Here is an 18,676-nt window from a genome sequence, read left to right on the forward strand (position 1 = left end):
ATGAAAAGACAAACATTGGTTTTAAGAAGGTTACTCTTGTATTTTTGGAATCATTATTTATTCTTGTACTATAGTGAATTAAATACCTTAGCAGGCATGTTTACGATGCCCAGGCCGAGGTTCTCAGACATGACGAAGGCGGTGGCTTCCCACGTTGTGATGCTGTCAGGTGCAGTCAGAGTAATATTTGCAGAATCTGAATCGCTGCGAAACACAGACAAATAATGTTTTAATAAATATAGAAATAATGGTTAACATATGACACTATTGTTTTAACCCAAAATGTGAAGACTAAACGTCATTACGCCCAACATTAGCAGCCTTTAGCTAAACAGTGGTGACGTGAAGTCATGTGCCTGATGAAATTAATCATCTCAATAAAATTCAAGACTGCCTTAAGGACTTAAAAACGTGGATGACCTTACATTTTTTTATGTTAAACACGACCAAAACTGAAGTTATTGTACTTGGCCCGAAGAATCTACGAAACAAATTATCTAAGGATATACTAACTATGGATGGCATTAACTTGGCCTCCAGTGAGACTGTAAGGAATCTTGATGTTATATTTGATCAGGATTTATCCTTTAACGCCCACATAAAATCAATTTCAAGGACCGCCTACTTCCATCTACGTAACATTGCAAAAATCAGGCATATCTTGCCTCAAAACGATGCAGAGAAACTAGTCCATGCATTTGTTACTTCAAGGCTGGATTATTGTAACTCTTTATTATCAGGGTGTACCAAGAAGTCAGTCAAGTCGCTTCAGCTGATTCAAAATGCTGCAGCTCGTGTACTAACCAGAGTTAGGAAAAGGGACCACATTACTCCTGTTCTGGCTGCCTTACACTGGCTCCCTATAGAACACAGGATATCATTTAAAATTCTTCTTCTCGCCTACAAAGCCCTTAATGGGCAGGCGCCATCTTACCTTAAAGAACTCATTATACCCTACTGTCCTACTAGGGCATTGCGTTCCAAGAATGCAGGGTTGTTGGTTGTTCCTAGAGTCTCTAAAAGTACAATGGGAGCCAGAGCCTTTTCTTATCAAGCTCCACATTTGTTGAATCAGCTTCCAGTTTGTGTTCGGGCGGAAGACACCCTATCCGTTTTTAAGAGTGCGCTTAAGACCTTCCTTTTTGATAAAGCTTATAGTTAGGGCTGATTAGATTCAGCCCCTAGTTTTGCTGATATAGGCTTAGTTTGTCGGGGGACATCTTACTTCTTCCTTCTCTCTGTCTATACCTGTGTACTCTCATGTTCCCATTAACCCAGCTTCCCCAAATGTCTTTCTTTTTGGTGTCTATATACGCCGGGATCCGGAGTCATGGATGATCCTGCGGTCCTGTGTCCTGCATCGCGAGCCCTGGATCTTGAGTCGTGGCTGTGGTCCTGGAGCATAGGTCCTGGATGGATATCCTCGTGGATTCATCTTCCTATTATACACACATGCATTTCCAAACATTTGGACTACCTATGCTGCAAATGTATTATCTTTTCAATTTACACACGGCATCTATTGCACGTCTGTCCGTCCTGGGAGAGGGATCCCTCCTCTGTTGCTCTCCCGAGGTTTCTCCCATTTTTCCCTTTAAACTGTGGGTTTTCTTCGGAAGTTTTTCCTTGTACGATGTGAGGGTCTAAGGGCAGAGGGTCTAAGGGCAGAGGGTCTAAGGACAGAGGGTCTAAGGACAGAGGTTCTAAGGACAGAGGGTGTCGTATTGTCATACTGATATTCTGTACAAACTGTGAAGTCCACTGAGACAAATGTAACATTTGTGATATTGGGCTACATAAATAAACATTGATTGATTGATTGACCGTGCTGTAGTTCCTTTATAGCTCAATATTAGCCACCTTTAGCTTAGCGGTGGTGTCGTGAAGTCATGTGACCGTGCTGTCGTTGCTTTATAGCCCAACATTAGCCGCCTTTAGCTTAGCGGTGGTGACGTGAAGTCATGTGACCGTGCTGTAGTTCCTTTATAGCCCAACATTAGCCACCTTTAGCTTAGCGGTGGTGATGTGAAGTCATGTGACCGTGCTGTAGTTCCTTTATAGCCCAACATTAGCCGCCTTTAGCTTAGCGGTGGTGACGTGAAGTCATGTGACCTTGCTGTAGTTCCTTTATAGCCCAACATTAGCCACCTTTAGCTTAGCGGTGGTGATGTGAAGTCATGTGACCATGCTGTGGTTCCTTTATAGCCCAACATTAGCTTTTTACTTCAGAAGTCATAAATTGGTGTTCATATGTGGAGAATATCTGCTGAACTAAACGTCTAAGTATCATAAACGTTTGTTTGAAGCATTATTTTCTGCAATAATCTAAAATCACATGGAGGAATCCCATTGGACCAGGGAGATGCTGCCTTCAGGGTTAACACAGAAATACAACATCCCTGCACGGCTCATTATTTTTCTAAAAGCTTTACCCTGTGTATGTGTCCATCCAGATCCAGGTCTCCGGAAAGTTCCAGCGCTCTTGTGGCTCCACTCCATGATCCATATTTGAATCGTCATCTTTGCCTCCCTCCATAAACTCGTCTATTGTTTAGAAGATGAGGATTGTTTGTATTAGAATCAGATGGACACAACTTTTTAAATGCAAGATTTTGATTGACATTGATTGTTAAAACTTACGAAATACAGGCCTGTTCGGATTCCTCATGTTTAAAGTGGCGTCAGTCAATGCCACAAGGTCACATGTCTGCAGAAATACATTAAACACTTAGTAACATCAAGGTTGATATACAGCGCTACTTCTTCTAAAAATCAAGACTGAAGACCTTTATGTTTGCCGCTGCTTCATCTTAACTCAAATAACTAGTAATATTACATTTCAGCTTGTTTTTATTTTTATTATCTTAGGCTCCGTCCACACAGAGACGAAACGTGTTGTATCCGCTACAGTTCTCTATCATATAGAGACGGTTCGTTCACACGAGGCCGACACGGAAACACGGTAATGGAGCCCTCAAAAGATAACGCATCCCAAGGTGGATCTGCGGATGAAACGCTCTGGGGGGCCAAACGGCTCCGTGTGTACGCCCTATACGACCATTTCCTGATAACGATGAAGCCATAGCCCTGCCTCTCCCCACCTCTGCTTTTCACCCCCGCGTCATTGCTGATGTGTTTCGCCAACAACAACAACAATGGCGGATCACAGCGTTGCTTTCGTGCTCCAGACGCTACTGACCATGATACAGATGTTAGTGCAACATCTACAGCTCCTCTACCACAACCATCAGCAACAAGTGGACATGGAGAACTACATGATGCTAAATCCACCGCAGAGAATAACCAGAAGGGCAACCATGGCAACCATGCTCGGGGTCTTATTCGCTGATTTTGGTGTATTTTGTGGTGGAAGTATAGCGCCACTTACAGGCCCGGCATATGTACTACAGCGTCTCCAGCGGGTCGAGCGGTCTCGTGTGGACGGACACGTTTCTTGAGCCGATTCCGTGTGGACGGAAGACTTTTGTGATATCGAATTCGGGGTCTTAGTTTGTCAATGTCTAAAACAACAAAGCTTTACTTACAAGTGTCAAGGCCCAATCTAGCGTCAATAGGAATCAAATATCTTGTAGTGCCAACGTTGTTTCTCCCCCCCCCCCATGATTACCATCTTGGTTATGCTTAATCCTAACCAGGTCACTTTTGGCCCTAACACTGACTAAACAATAGCCAATATTTTTGGTATCACAAAATAAGGATTCCAGTGTTTAATTTGGAGAACGTGTTGTGATCGTAGCTAAAACGTTTCCATAAAGATAGTTATTTTATCAGGATGCACACAGTGTCTGTCAGATAATTTAGATGGTAATAATAACAAGTAATTATTATTTAAACCCCCCACAAATTCACCTCTAACTTCCACTATTTCCAAACAATTCCCAATGTTCTTATTGGTGGACGGTTAAGTTACTTTCCTCACAAAACTAGAATAACCACTAAAATGTCACTTTGTCAGGTATAAAGGATTTTGATTAACATTGATTTTTTTTAAATATCCTTTTTCCTTAACAATTGTCAAGCTTCTGATCGGTGTATGATTAAGCTAGTTAGCATTAGCTCAACTTCACTCTGCAGTGGATTTACCAACTAGATAACACACTATGCTATACTATACTTTGTCAAAAATAATGACAAGCTAGCATTAGCTCAACTTCACTCTGCAATTAGATAACACACTATGCTATACTATACTTTGTCAAAAATAATGACAAGCTAGGGAGAGTTTATAATGCCAGACTAAATTAACACAAAACATGATTAAGGGTGATTGGATACTAGACTTTAAAGGTATCCTATGATACTATTTTTAGGCATATATAATAGGTCTCAGATATATAAAAAACATGTCTATGAAGTGTTTTGCTCAAAATACCAAACAGATCAGCCATTATACTCTCACATATCCCTCCATTTCAGCCTGTTACTAAAGAGCGGATTCAGGGTCCCTAGCTTTAAAAAATAAATAAAAATAAAAAGACGAGAGCTCATTCAGGAGAATTCTACCGGAAGAAACTCAGCTAAATGCTGCCATGATTAAACTACATATCATGTTCCAAACCACATCAAGGATTCTCTCTGAAACAGCATGGAGCTCAAACTCTTTCTCTCTCTCAGGTTTACCACAAGGTGAGTTCCTTTTGATTTCCTGCTTCTTCACACACACTCTCTCCAGCACAGGTTAGCTCTGAGTGTTAGCATGCTAATGTAAACACAGACCATATTACTTCCAGAACACGTCTCATTGTTTCTGATTGGCCCGTGGGTGTAAAGCCCGCCCACATTTTAATAATGTTGTCATGACGCAGCAAATTTGGATCAGCTCCGTTGTTCCCCCATTTTTAGAGATGTGGGTACGGAGGAGAAAAGAGAGGGTTTTATTTTCACTTTGTGAGTCTCCTGACACCGGGGACACACGGGGACACACGGGGACACACGGGGACACACCGGGGACACACCGGGGACACACCGGGGACACATGTTGATGTAGAGAAGACATACAAAAATGCATTTAGCATGATAGGACACCTTTAATACTGTGTTGTGTCTCTAAGGAGGCTAACCTTGAAGACGGAGTACGGATCTCCCATTGTCATCTCCCCATAGTGGTTGTCGGCCGTTGAAACGCCGTACTCTTTCATCTCCTTCAGCACCTGTGAATGGGAAAGATATGAACAAAGATATAGCAGCTACTGTTGTATCCCACTAAGAGCAACAATACAGGGAGAGCACTTATTCAGAGGTGGGAAGTAGTGGAGTACAAATACTTTGTTCAGAATCCTTACCGTCTTCATGGTGATGTCGTTAGATCCCAATAACTTTGAGGCCTTGTCGACCACCAGGATCCCGACCAGAGACTGTTTTTCTGCCACTTTCACCTTCAGAGTGACTTCCTCCTTCGGCTCCCTCTTTGATTCACTCCAACTCAGAGACACCTGCCAATGAACAAATTACCATCATCACATTGTCGTGTCAAATGATCATATCATCATTTAAAACATATAGGGTTATACTCTGATTGCCTTGTACTCTGTTACATTGTATTTGTAGTCTTGTATGTGTTAAAGGTTTACATTTCAGGAGGCAAAGGAAGTAAAAGATGGATTTAAATGGTTAAAGACGAGGGGGTTTAATGATTTAATGACACCCCACACATAATCATTCCCCACTTTATGCAACCATCAGTGCAACTACAATACATTAAGCAACTTAACCATCAGGTTTTGTCACAGAAAAGTGGTTTTAATAGATGGTAAATGTTGACAAGTTATATAATTCAGTTTTTTGGCCGTAAATAAAATATAACTTTAAGGCATATACAGTGAGTCTAGATGCTGTAAACATCTGCTTTTTAGGGATATTTTAAGGAGATATTTGCCTAAACTGAGCAATTACACAGTTTCAGAGTGACAGTCTGAGAATTATTATAATTTCAATATTTAAGCATGCACACCTGTTTTAGTAGGAACTCAAATACAAGTTTGATCCTGATAATGTGCTTATTTCCCCTTAACATCTTAACAAAGGACCTCATCCATTAAAACTACCTTTTTAAGAAAGTTATATGCCACTAACACCAGACAAAGTCTTAAAGCGTAGTTTGCAACCAATTTAGTAACTACTAGACGACAATTTATTTCATAAAACAGTCAGATATATTATACTTAAGCTGCGTTCACACCGGACGCGATGTGAATATTCGCTTCGCTCTAATCGCTCGAGTTTCCCCGCGGCTGTCAGCTGTTTACTCGCATCATTCAAACAAGACGCGCTGGCTCGGGAGCAGAGATGGGTCGTTACTAAAAAAAAAGTAATATATTACACTACTTCGTTACTCTCCATAAAGTAATTCGTTACTTTACTCGTTACTTTACTCGCAGGGCCGGCCCGCCCCTCCCTACAGGCAGATCACGCAGACTGCTAAAGTTTCAAATGTTCTCTTTAGTTCAGTTTCCATAAGACTGATCCAGAATAGCTCCTGAATGTTTTCCTATCTGACCGTGGCTGTCCTCTGTCTCCTGCTATCTGTATTTTGCGCAGTATATCTCTGAACGATGGTGATTCCACTGTGCACATGGGCCACATTTCCTCTACTATGAAGGATGCTACAAGCCTGTCCATCTCTGCTTTGGTTACCGGTCCTCCAAATTCTAATTGTTGCTGCTTCGGAGTCGTCGGTGGCACACTCACAACATCCTCACTCTGGGTTCGGGGGTCCTTAGCTATTAGCTTCACCTTAGCATGTGTTCTTTGTAGGTGCTTGTTGAGGTTTGACGTGGTGTTTCCAGCAGTGGATAACAGCTGCTGGCCTGGACACAGTTTGCACCTCACCGTCACATTCCTGTCTATTCTTCGGACGAACTCAAAATAATGGGCATACCTCCACCCCTCGAAAGTTATCGCTGACTCAGCCATGTTTATGCAGCACTGCACGCGGAGATGTGGATGCGCAAGTCCCGCAGATTACGTAAATATAAACCTGCGGTGGAAACCCCTCTCGTCTGTCAGTGTGATTATGACTGATTTTATAAAAGTAACGAAGTAACGCGTGTCGGGGCAATGTTAGTAACTGTAGTGTGATTACTGAATTATAAAAGTAGCGCTTTACACTACTCCGTTACCAACAAAAGTAATATTATTACAATATTACTTTGTAACGCGTTACACCCAACTCTGCTCGGGAGCTACAACTACAACAAAATGAATATATTTTACCGTGATTTAATTGTAATACACATTTCAAAATGATGCCGAAGTAACAACATACTGATACCGGTTAGTAAAAACCATGAATTAATGCTTTGACAAGTCTGCAGACAGATGGCAGGCGCAAAACCTTTTAAAATGCGTGTTTTCTGAATGGAGATCGGCTAAGCTAACGCAGTATATGCTCCGACTGTCCACACTCACAACAACGGCCTACAGACATAAATAAACCAGCGACTGTATTCTCCATGACACAGACAGTCTGTGGTTTGTACATGTTTATTCTCTTTCGTCTAGTTTCTGAACAGATATGAGGAGCTGTGAGCTCTGAGTGCTAACAGCTAATGGCTGATGTTCTGGTTTTCTGGTTTAACGGCAGGCTGAGATCGCGTCATGCAAATTTGACGTTCGAGTTGAAAAAATGTAACTCGAACGCTTGTCGTGGCCCCCTCCAATCACCTCAATCGCGCTGCGGCATTACTATCACGGAGCCTACACACGGCGGCGTGCGTTGCCGCTTCAACGCTTCTGCCCATTCACTTTGAATGGGGTGACGTCACGATTCGCCGAACTGCATTGTGGGAGCAAAGCGTAGCTTCTCTCGCGGTGCTCGCTGCAAAAGTAGAGCAATGTTCTACTTTTGCCGCCTCGACGGAGGCGTCAGCCAATCAAATCCCGCGTATGCAAATCTGACATTACAAGCGCTAGCCAATCAAACCGCGTGTATGTTGGGAGAGCCAGACCGCAGTTATTTCCCATATGTAAAAAAATGGAGGAGAAAAAGATCGTGGCGGTACTATATGACCAGTCCCTCTTTACATACAGGGATACAAACCGGAGGAGCCAGGCATGGGGGGAGGTGGCAGAGACAGTGGGTGAAACTGGTAGGTTTTCGCCTGTTTGGGGAGTTTATATCCAGTGTACTTCGTTTGAATGGACAGCTAGCAAACATAGACAGTATATTTAGCCAGCATGGATGTAGCATGAATGCTTTGCTTTGTATGTCCGGGGCGGGACATTCATGTGATTGGTTGTTGGTCGCGTTGTTCGTAAAAAATCCCCAAGCTTCAGACACGCCCACCGCCAAGCGGTAACGCACGCCGCCATGTGTAGGGGCCGTCAACCGCGTCATGCGCGCCGTCGGAGCGAATTTGCGTCTATCCGCGTATTTGCATTAACTTTACATGTAATAGCGCCGCCCCCAAAAATCGCATCGCGTCCGGTGTGAACGCACCATTAGACTCTTATATGCCATCTTTTCAAGCATTTAATTGGCTTCAGATTACCTAAAAGTTAAGGCTAATGAAACCAACTTGCTAATACAAAGCTAGATAACGTTAGCTTCACTTTACTGTGCATTGGTTTTACTAACTTGATAACACATTTACTCACAATACAAGAATAACACAACTTAAGTATCACTTTGTCCTTTTTTAAACCATAATTTTAAACACCTGAGATGATATCTCACCTGGTTTTGTAGAGTTTGTGTGATGGGTAAATTAATGACATTGTTAACGATCTCTCCGCTGGGATGCACACAGTAAACGATGATGCAGGCCACAGGAGCCCAGGTGGATTCTGGGAACAGGACTGCAACACCAGAGCTTTTCCCAGCAGAAACCACCTGACCTCTGGACATCACCTTTAAACACAGAAGGTAGACGTCAGAACCGCCATTATCTATTTTCAAATCAAAACTGCATTCATTGACTTTCTTTAGGCCACTAGGGGGCAGAAAAACACCAAAACAAGATGACAGACATATTGTTACTTAACAGAATGTAGTGATAAAAATGACGTTTGCAAAGTGCTTTATGAGATAATAAATGCAGAAACTAAAACATATTATTAATGAAATAGCGGTGTAAAATATGTGAGGATAAAGCAACAAAATATTTTTTATGAAATCAGACAATATCACACAAATCCAATTTAGATAATGTGACATAAAGTTTATTCTACAGTTGCCCTGAGTCTACCTTTAAGCCTCAGACAATTTCTACTGATATAAATAAATAGAATACAATATCAGAATCAAGATTTATTGTCAAAGACCTTTACACACTATGCATATTCTTTGGTGTATAACGGTGCAGTAAGACACGATTAGAAGCAAAATAATAAAACTATTTTAAAATAAGTATGAAATAAATAGATAAACTTCAGAAGAACTATACATATGAATTGTTTGAGTGTTTATAACGTTGTACTTACTATGTAGTGAATCTCAGAAATGGGAAAGTTGCTGTCAATGTGAAGCTCCAAGGGGGAACCAACCTGAGGAAGAGGATATGTTTATATGACATATTGAATGATTTTTAGGTACACAAGTATTTACATTATGTTACCAGACGTTTCATATTTACCTGTGGAGGTTCAGGTGTTTTAATCTGCAAGTAGGAGTGACTGGGCGATTTGTAGCTGCTGTACAGCTGTAGAGTGGAATGGCTGTCCTCAAAAGACGCCTGATAACATCAATCAATCAATCAATCAATGTTTATTTATATAGCCCAATATCACAAATGTTACATTTGTCTCAGTGGACTTTACAGTTTGTACAAAATATCAGTATGACAATACGACACCCTCTGTCCTTAGACCCTCACATCGTACAAGGAAAAACTTCCGAAGAAAACCCACAGTTTAAAGGGAAAAATGGGAGAAACCTCAGGGAGAGCAACAGAGGAGGGATCCCTCTCCCAGGACGGACAGACGTGCAATAGATGCCGTGTGTAAATTGAAAAGATAATACATTTGCAACATAGGTAGTCCAAATGTTTGGAAATGCATGTGTGTATAATAGGAAGATGAATCCACGAGGATATCCATCCAGGACCTATGATCCAGGACCACAGCCACGACTCAAGATCCAGGACAGAGGAGCGCAGGATCATCCATGACTCCGGATCTCGGCGTATACAGACACCAAAAAGAAAGACATTTGGGGAAGCTGCGTTAATCGGAACATGAGAGTACACAGGTATAGACAGAGAGAAGGAAGAAGTAAGATGTCCCCCGACAAACTAAGCCTATATCAGCAAAACTAGGGGCTGAATCTAATCAGCCCTAACTATAAGCTTTATCAAAAAGGAAGGTCTTAAGCGCACTCTTAAAAACGGATAGGGTGTCTGCCGCCCAAACACAAACTGGAAGCTGATTCCACAAATGTGGAGCTTGATAAGAAAAGGCTCTGGCTCCCATTGTACTTTTAGAGACTCTAGGAACAACCAACAACCCTGCATTCTTGGAACGCAATGCCCTAGTAGGACAGTAGGGTATAATGAGTTCTTTAAGGTAAGATGGCGCCTGCCCATTAAGGGCTTTGTAGGCGAGAAGAAGAATTTTAAATTCTATCCTGTGTTCTATAGGGAGCCAGTGTAAGGCAGCCAGAACAGGAGTAATGTGGTCCCTTTTCCTAACTCTGGTTAGTACACGAGCTGCAGTATTTTGAATCAGCTGAAGCGACTTGACTGACTTCTTGGTACACCCTGATAATAAAGAGTTACAATAATCCAGCCTTGAAGTAACAAATGCATGGACTAGTTTCTCTGCATCGTTTTGAGGCAAGATATGCCTGATTTTTGCAATGTTACGTAGATGGAAGTAGGCGGTCCTTGAAATTGATTTTATGTGGGCGTTAAAGGATAAATCCTGATCAAATATAACACCAAGATTCCTTACAGTCTCACTGGAGGCCAAATTAATGCCATCCATGGTTAAGTATATCCTTAGATAATTTGTTTCGTAGATTCTTCGGGCCAAGTACATTAACTTCAGTTTTGGTCGTGTTTAACATCAAAAAGTTTAAGGTCATCCACGTTTTTAAGTCCTTAAGGCAGTCTTGAATTTTATTTAGATGATTAATTTCATCAGGCTTGATTGATAAATATAGTTGAGTATCATCCGCATAACAATGAAAATGTACAGAATGATTCCTTATAATATTGCCTAACGGAAGCATATATAATGTGAACAAAATAGGTCCGAGCACTGAGCCCTGTGGCACTCCATGGCTAACTTTGGTTTGCGTGGAAGATTCATCATTGACACGTACAAACTGAGAGCGTTCAGATAGATAGGACCTAAACCAGTCTAAAGCAGTTCCCTGTATGCCAACTAAGTGCTCTAGTCTTTGCAATAGGATATCATGATCAATAGAATCAAATGCAGCACTGAGATCGAGCAAAACAAGAATAGAGACACGTCCCTTGTCAGAGGCTATTAGAATGTAATTTGTGACTTTAACCAGAGCTGTCTCTGTGCTATGATGTGTTCTAAAGCCAGACTGAAAATCTTCAAATAAATCATTGTTTTTTAAGTAATCACACAGCTGTTTTGCGACCGCTTTCTCAAGAATTTTTGAGAGGAACGGAAGATTGGAAATAGGTCTATAATTGGCTAAAACCTCTGGATCGAGGTTGTGCTTTTTAAGAAGCGGTTTTATCACTGCTACTTTGAATGATTGTGGAACATAGCCTGATAATAAAGACATATTCATAATATTTAATAAATAAGTGCTAATTAATGGAAAAACTTCCTTCAACAGCTTAGTTGGAATTGGGTCTAACATACACGTTGATGGTTTAGAAGAGAGAATCATTGAATTTAATTGTTCAAGGTTTATGGCTGAAAAGCATTCTAGTTTACTATCTAGTGTAATATTAGAACTTACGTTTCCGGGAGCTGTTGATAACACTATACTGGTCAAAGGCAAGAGGTCATTAATTTTGTTTCTAAGAGTAACAATTTTATCTTTAAAAAAGCACATACAATCATTACTACTGAGTGCTATGGGAATAGAAGGCTCAATCGAGCTGTGGCTCTCTGTCAGCCTGGCTACAGTGCTGAAAAGAAATCTTGCATTATTCTTATTCTCATCTATTAATGAAGAGTAGTAAGCTGCTCTCGCTTTACGCAGTGCTTTCTTATATTCATTGAGAGTAATATGCCAAATTAAACGAGATTCTTCAAGTTTAGTGGAACGCCATATCCTTTCAAGTTGTCTCGACTTTTGCTTTATTTTGCGGGTTTGGGCATTATGCCATGGAGCTAATCTATGTTGTTTTATTTTCTTCTTTTTCAAAGGAGCAACAGAGTCTAATTTTATTCGCAGCGCATCTGTAGCACTATCAACAACATGATCAATTTGGGGTGGTGTACATTTTGTATACGTTTCCTCCCTTACATGCAGACATGCTATCGAGTTAAGTATTGGTGGAATCTCTTCCTTAAATTTGGCTATAGCACTAACAGATAGGTTTCTGCTGCAGGAGCTTTTGACTAATGCTTTGTAGTCTCGTAACAGTACTTCAAAAGTTACTAAGAAATGGTCGGATAAAGCAGGATTATGCGGTTCGACTAATAGTTGCTCAATTTCAATACCATAAGTCAGAACAAGGTCGAGAGTGTGATTATAGCAGTGGGTTGGTTTATTTACACCCTGACAGAAACCAACAGAATCTAATATAGAGTTAAATGCAACAGTAAGGCTATTTTTATCATCGTCAACATGAATATTAAAGTCACCTACGATAATTACTTTATCTGTTTTAAGAACCAAAGTTGATAAAAACTCAGAGAATTCAGATAAGAATTCTGAATAAGGACCTGGTGCACGGTACACTGTAACAAATAAGATTGGCTGCAAAGTTTTCCAGGTCGGATGCGTAAGACTAAGAACGAGACTTTCAAAGGAGGTATAATTTAATTTTGGTTTAGTATTGATAAGTAAACTTGAGTCAAAGATTGCTGCAACTCCACCTCCTCGGCCCGTGCCTCGGGCAATATGAGTATTGATATGGCTGGGTGGAGTGGCCTCATTTATGCTGACATATTCTTCATGTCTCAACCAAGTTTCAGTGAGACAGCATATATCAATATTATAATCTGATATTAAATCATTTACCAATATTGCTTTAGATGCTAGAGATCTTATGTTTAAGAGACCACATTTAATATTCCTGTTTTGTTGCACTGTAGTAGTTGTTACATTTACTTTTATTAGGTTATTATGTATGACACCTCTATTAGGTTTTACCTTAACTTGTCCTTGGGCAGACACACACACCGCTAATATTGGGTATTTTATTGGGTTCGGGATTCCTATGGATGACTGCCTAGGAGAGAGCGCAGAGAAGCGTGTAAGACTGCGACTCCGCCTCCTGGTCTCAACTCCAGTTTGTCATGGATTAAGTCCACAAAGCCCTGAAATGTTTGCCGAAATGAGATTTGCACCTTCCAAAGTAGGATGAATGCCGTCTCTCTTAATCAGACCAGGTTTTCCCCAGAAGGCTGTCCAATTATTTACGAAGCCCACATTGTTTGCTGGGCACCACCAAGACAACCAGCGCTGAAATGATGACATGCGGCTATACATGTCATCATTGATCAGATTGGGGAGGGGACCAGAGAAGATTACGGTGTCCGACATTGTTTTAGCATAACTACACACCGACTCCACATTAAGTTTGGTGCATTCTGATCGGCGTATACGAACATCATTACCACCGACGTGAATAACGATCCTACTGTATTTACGTTTATTTTTAGCCAGCAGTTTAAGATGCGCCTCAACGTCGCCCGCTCTGGCCCCCGGAATGCATGTGACTGTGGAGGCTTCGGTCTCTAATTTCACGTTTACATTTCACGATAACAAACAAACAAACAAACAACATAAATATCTGAACTAGTGTCTAGTTTTCTCTCATGGTGCTACAAAATCTTGCTGACGTTATTTTGTTGTCTGCGGCTGACTTACACATCCCAGTTAATTTGTTGCATCTGTGTTGAAAATAATTTGTACTCGTGTCACCTGAGCTTCTTGTGCAGGTGATTAACAAAAAGGTTGCTTTTGCATAAAACAAAAAATGCTCCATAGCTTTACTAATAATAATACATGTTATTTATATAGTGCTTTTCCTGGTGCTCAAAGCGCTTAACTACATAACTTACTACACGTTAAAAACTCTACTAAATCGTCCGTGTGATGCCTGTTTGGTTGACCTTCATATTGCTAACAGGAAGCAAAGGATTGGAAAAAGATGAGGTCTGAAAAGGTTGATCCAAATCATTATTTAAACGTTCTAATCAGTGCTGGAATTGGGCCGGTACTCACCGGTACGCAGTACCGGCACTTCTGGTTCTGACCCATGGAGTACCGGCACTTCTTGCTCAGTACCGGTATGCTGGCGGTACTCCGGTACTCATGCACCGTGCCAGTACTCAACACTCTCCCGCCGTTCTTATTATACATCCATATATATATATATACAGCCGCCCGGTACTCAGTAGATGCGTCATGAGGTGCCGAACGGACATTCTCATCGCTCTAACCGCTGGAGTTTCACAGCGGCTGTCAGCTGTTTACTCCTGTCATTCAAACAGAACGTGCTGGAGAGGGGGCGGGGCTTATCTTCTCCATGTAAATACTGTGGTGGAAACGACTATGTCAAAATTAACCTATTTGACCGTGATTTAATAGTAATACACGTTTCAAAATAATAATAATAATAATAATGCCGAAGTAACAACATACTGAAAACTGTTAGTAAAACCATGTTTTAATGCTTTACAATTTACATACCTAGATGCACGTGTGTTGTGTTTATGCAGTGCAACTCCCACCCAGTGGGTGGCTATGTAGAGTGATAGAACAGAGCAGGCACGCCCCCGAGAGAAGGAAAGCAAGTCACGTCACAAATTAGCATTTCTAAAACGTTAGCGTGGATTAATAAAAGTGCAAAAAGACAGCGGTTGTCGCCGGAAGAAACTTCAAATACAGAGAATGCTGTGCCTGTGTTGGAAATTGTGTCTGATGGGGAGCTTTCTTTGGTTGATCCTCCTGCTCCAAGTTCTAGTGCATTAGCATTAGCATTAGCTCCGCCGCCTCCTCCAGAGCCTCTAAAGTTTGCTGCTGCTGGCGCAACTGCCACCACCAACACCGGGCAAAGCGATGCACCTGACTGCTGGACAACGGACCAGGTGCAATATTTTTGCAAGACCAATGCATGGCTCCTTCTTAAAGATAAGAAGCTAGGATGTCGGATATGCAGAGATGTCAAATATTTGGGAATACACACTGGACAAGGACTGAAACTGTCAACTGAATGGGGTGAGTGTGCAGTGTCTCATTTCGGAGTTGACAAGGGCAAACAACAAGCTAGCCTGAGAAAAAAAATCAAAGAACATAAAGAATCACAAGCCCATGTAAAAGCTGCTGACATCCTTACATCTGCTTCACGTGAAACTATTCAACATCAAGTGCAGTCTATGCATAAATCTGAATTAGACACCACTATCAGAGTTTTTCGAACGGCATATAAAATTGGCAAACATAGCCGGCCATTCACAGACATGCCAATTGATTTGAATGTACAGAAACTGAATGGGCTGAACGTGGCAGGGTTTTGCACTCCAATAAAACCTGTGGCGAAATCATCGACCACATAGCTCATGAGCTGAAGAAAAAAAAATGGCAAAAGACATTACAGAAAACCAAAGAAAACTCTGTGTTTTGGTCGATGAATCTACCACTATTAGTGGTAAAACGGTGCTTGTTGTGTGTCTACGCTCAGCATTAGTTGATGCTGAGCCCGAAACGTTTTTTTTGGGAGCTGATCGAGTTGGATGGAACAACGGCTGATGACATCACAAAGGCGTTAATGGAGTGTCTTGGAAGAGATTTTAACGAGGACTTTTTAGGTCAGTGTTTCGTTTCTTTTGCATGTGATGGGGCTTCAGTCATGCTAGGGAAGAGAACAGGCGTTGCTACCCAGTTGTGTAGTAAATTCCCAAGCCTGTTTGTGTGGCACTGCTCCAATCATCGTCTAGAGCTGGCAGTTGGGGATGTGGTCAAGGAGGTCTCAGGGCTCAATCATTTCCAGATCTTTTTTGACAAACTCTATTCCTTGTTCCATGCCTCCCCCAAAAATCAGAGGCAGTTAGCGCAGTGTGCGCAAGCAGTCGGACAGCGTCTCCTGGTGATAGGGCGTGTTTTGTCCATCCGCTGGGTGGCTTCAAGTGAAAGGAGCGTCAGAGCAGTCTGGGAAAACTACCGAGTGCTTCATGATCACTTCACAAATGCTGCAAACGACACGAGCAGGGATTCCAGAGACAGAGCAAAGTACAAGGGCCTGGATGATGTGCTCACATCTGCAACGTTTGTCAGCAATCTGGGACTGATGTACGATGCGCTCACAGAGCTCAGCGACCTCTCTCTGCAACTCCAAAAAAGAGAGATGACACTGCCTACAGCAGATAGGCTCTTAACTCGAGAAATACGAGTTTTTGAATCCATGGTCACCATGCCTGGCCCACACATGACTACAGTTCATACAGCTCTAGCTGAGAAGTCCTTCAAGGGTGTTGCCCTGCGTGAGAATGGCAGGCTTGTACAGATTCATGCAGGTCAGTTTTTCCGCAGTATGGTAGAGAATCTGAGACACAGAATGACTTCCACAACCTCCTCTCATGTCAGCACAAGAGAAATCCCATTACATGGCCGGGAGGCCCGGGACAATCAGCTAATCCAGGACATGAAAGTTATCCATCCTGGAAGTTGGCCTGAAGAGGAGTTAGACGTACAGTATGGGGACGTAGAGGTGCTACGTTTGTGCGAAGTGCTGAAAGTGGACAGAAGAGAGACTGTTCAGGGCTTTCGCGAATACAAGGAAACCAGGGCATCCCGTACACCTGCTGCCATGGAGCCTCTACTGAAAGCAGTCCGAACCATCGCTGTCTCCACTAGTGAGTGTGAGCGGGCATTCAGCTGCATGAACGATATCCTTACTGCAAAAAGGAATGCTCTCTCTGTCAGCCGACTGTCCAGCCTGGTTTTCATTAAATGTAATGGACCATCACTAGGACAGTTCAATCCGGAACAGTATGTGAGGTCCTGGCTGGCAAAGGGAAGGAGAAGTGCTGATGAAAGAGCCTGTCCAGCTCCAGCCCCTGATACTGATGTCCCCAAGGCCTTCTGGAGCCTTTTCTAACAATGTGAAGTATATTGCAAAGCAGCTCACCCAGTGAGAAGACTTTTGGCATAATGTGCCGATTTGTACAGATCCTGGAGATAGAAGGACTTCAGACCAACCAGGGAGTTATCTGATCAGCTTGGTGTTCAATGTAACTCTTTACCATGGCTCAGACTTTGTTACTTGCAGTTACAGTTTCTCATTTTAGATTGTGCAAATTTTGCATTTGTTTTTACATGTTCTTTGTTCATGCTCTTTATCATTTTTCTGAGTTGGAAAGTTAGATTGCATCATAGTTTACTTTATACATATTTGTATTCTTCAGTGGTGAAGTATATTGCAAAGCAGCTCAGCCATGTGAGAAGACTTTTGGCACTTTTTCGTTTTTCGTTTTCTGAGTTGGAAAGTTAGATTGCATTCAAAATGTACAGAAATACTTAATTTTGTTAAAGTTTTGTATAAAAAATGCTTCTGACCAGAGCTTTGTTTCCTTGTCATTAATGTTGAACACCACCAGAGGGGCTCTCACCTGAAAGGAAGGTCTCTGCTTCATGTGTCTTCAGCAGAAGATCTAGACTTTGATTGCTATATTTTCAGTTAATATTGACCTTACTGAGCTTTAGCCATATCCGCTGCCTATCATAAAAAATGTTAAGTACAGTGAACCTTTCTAAAATATACAGTAGTAAAGAGACAAACCCACCAGCATTATAGTAGCCAAATTCTTGTTTGTGGGCTGTATATATAAAATTGACTTGAAAAAGTTGCTGATTTTAGAGTACTGGCACCTTTTTCATTCCAATTCAAGCACTGGTTCTAATCGATTTTAATTTGCTCCAGAAATCTATTTTAAAAAAAACGTTTTTGTTAAGCTTCTATGCAGATGATACGCCACTCAATATCAGTCAATAATTATTTTTGCATTTTTCATTTTAGACTCAAAGATATTGAAGTGACTGTTATTTAGCATATATTGATTGTTGTGCTTTTATTTATGTCTTGATGTGTGCATATATATATATATTTGTATTCTGGATTATGGGAAACGGTATTTCGATCTCTCGGTCTGTACACACAAACTGAAAGATTGACAATAACGTTGACTTTGACTTAACGTTGCACTGGTTAGACTGAAGACAGAGTCATTGTTAAAGGGCAAGTTTTAAGGTGATAAAAACATAATCTCACATCAATGTTGAGCGTTTCAGTGTCGTTCTTTATCTGGATGTTGAGGGGAATTAACCCGTCTGCTGGGACGGGGAACTCCATTTCTTCGAGCACCATCTTCTCTTCTTTCTCTAATCGTGGACGTCTCATTATCTCTCTCTCGTCTAACATCCAGCTCCATGGATTTCGCTTTCGCTGCATCACCGACACCTTAACAGTCTTTCTCTGATCCTCCCTTGACAGCGGCTCGTCGTTGTACGTGGAGATTTTCAGCTATAAAACAAAGACAACCTTTGACAATATGCCTTTTG

At 41.6% G+C, this 18,676-nt stretch overlaps 1 protein-coding gene across 2 annotated transcripts in view; it reads right to left on the reverse strand.

Moving 5' to 3' along the window:
* LOC117537813 (CD109 antigen-like) overlaps window positions 1-18,676 on the reverse strand; it is a 66,380-nt gene that overhangs the window by 24,992 nt on the left and 22,712 nt on the right. For both annotated transcript variants that reach the window (XM_034203184.1, XM_034203185.1), the window contains exons 11-19: window positions 18,387-18,638; window positions 9,594-9,692; window positions 9,442-9,504; window positions 8,696-8,869; window positions 5,304-5,453; window positions 5,082-5,171; window positions 2,641-2,707; window positions 2,433-2,544; window positions 87-204 (exon numbers count right to left, since the gene is read on the reverse strand). In XM_034203184.1, the coding sequence (XP_034059075.1) occupies window positions 87-204; window positions 2,433-2,544; window positions 2,641-2,707; window positions 5,082-5,171; window positions 5,304-5,453; window positions 8,696-8,869; window positions 9,442-9,504; window positions 9,594-9,692; window positions 18,387-18,638 (1,125 nt within the window). The remainder of the gene's footprint in view (window positions 1-86; window positions 205-2,432; window positions 2,545-2,640; window positions 2,708-5,081; window positions 5,172-5,303; window positions 5,454-8,695; window positions 8,870-9,441; window positions 9,505-9,593; window positions 9,693-18,386; window positions 18,639-18,676) is intronic.

This window comes from Gymnodraco acuticeps, unplaced genomic scaffold, assembly GCF_902827175.1.
Source record: "Gymnodraco acuticeps unplaced genomic scaffold, fGymAcu1.1, whole genome shotgun sequence".
Lineage (NCBI taxonomy): Eukaryota > Metazoa > Chordata > Actinopteri > Perciformes > Bathydraconidae > Gymnodraco > Gymnodraco acuticeps.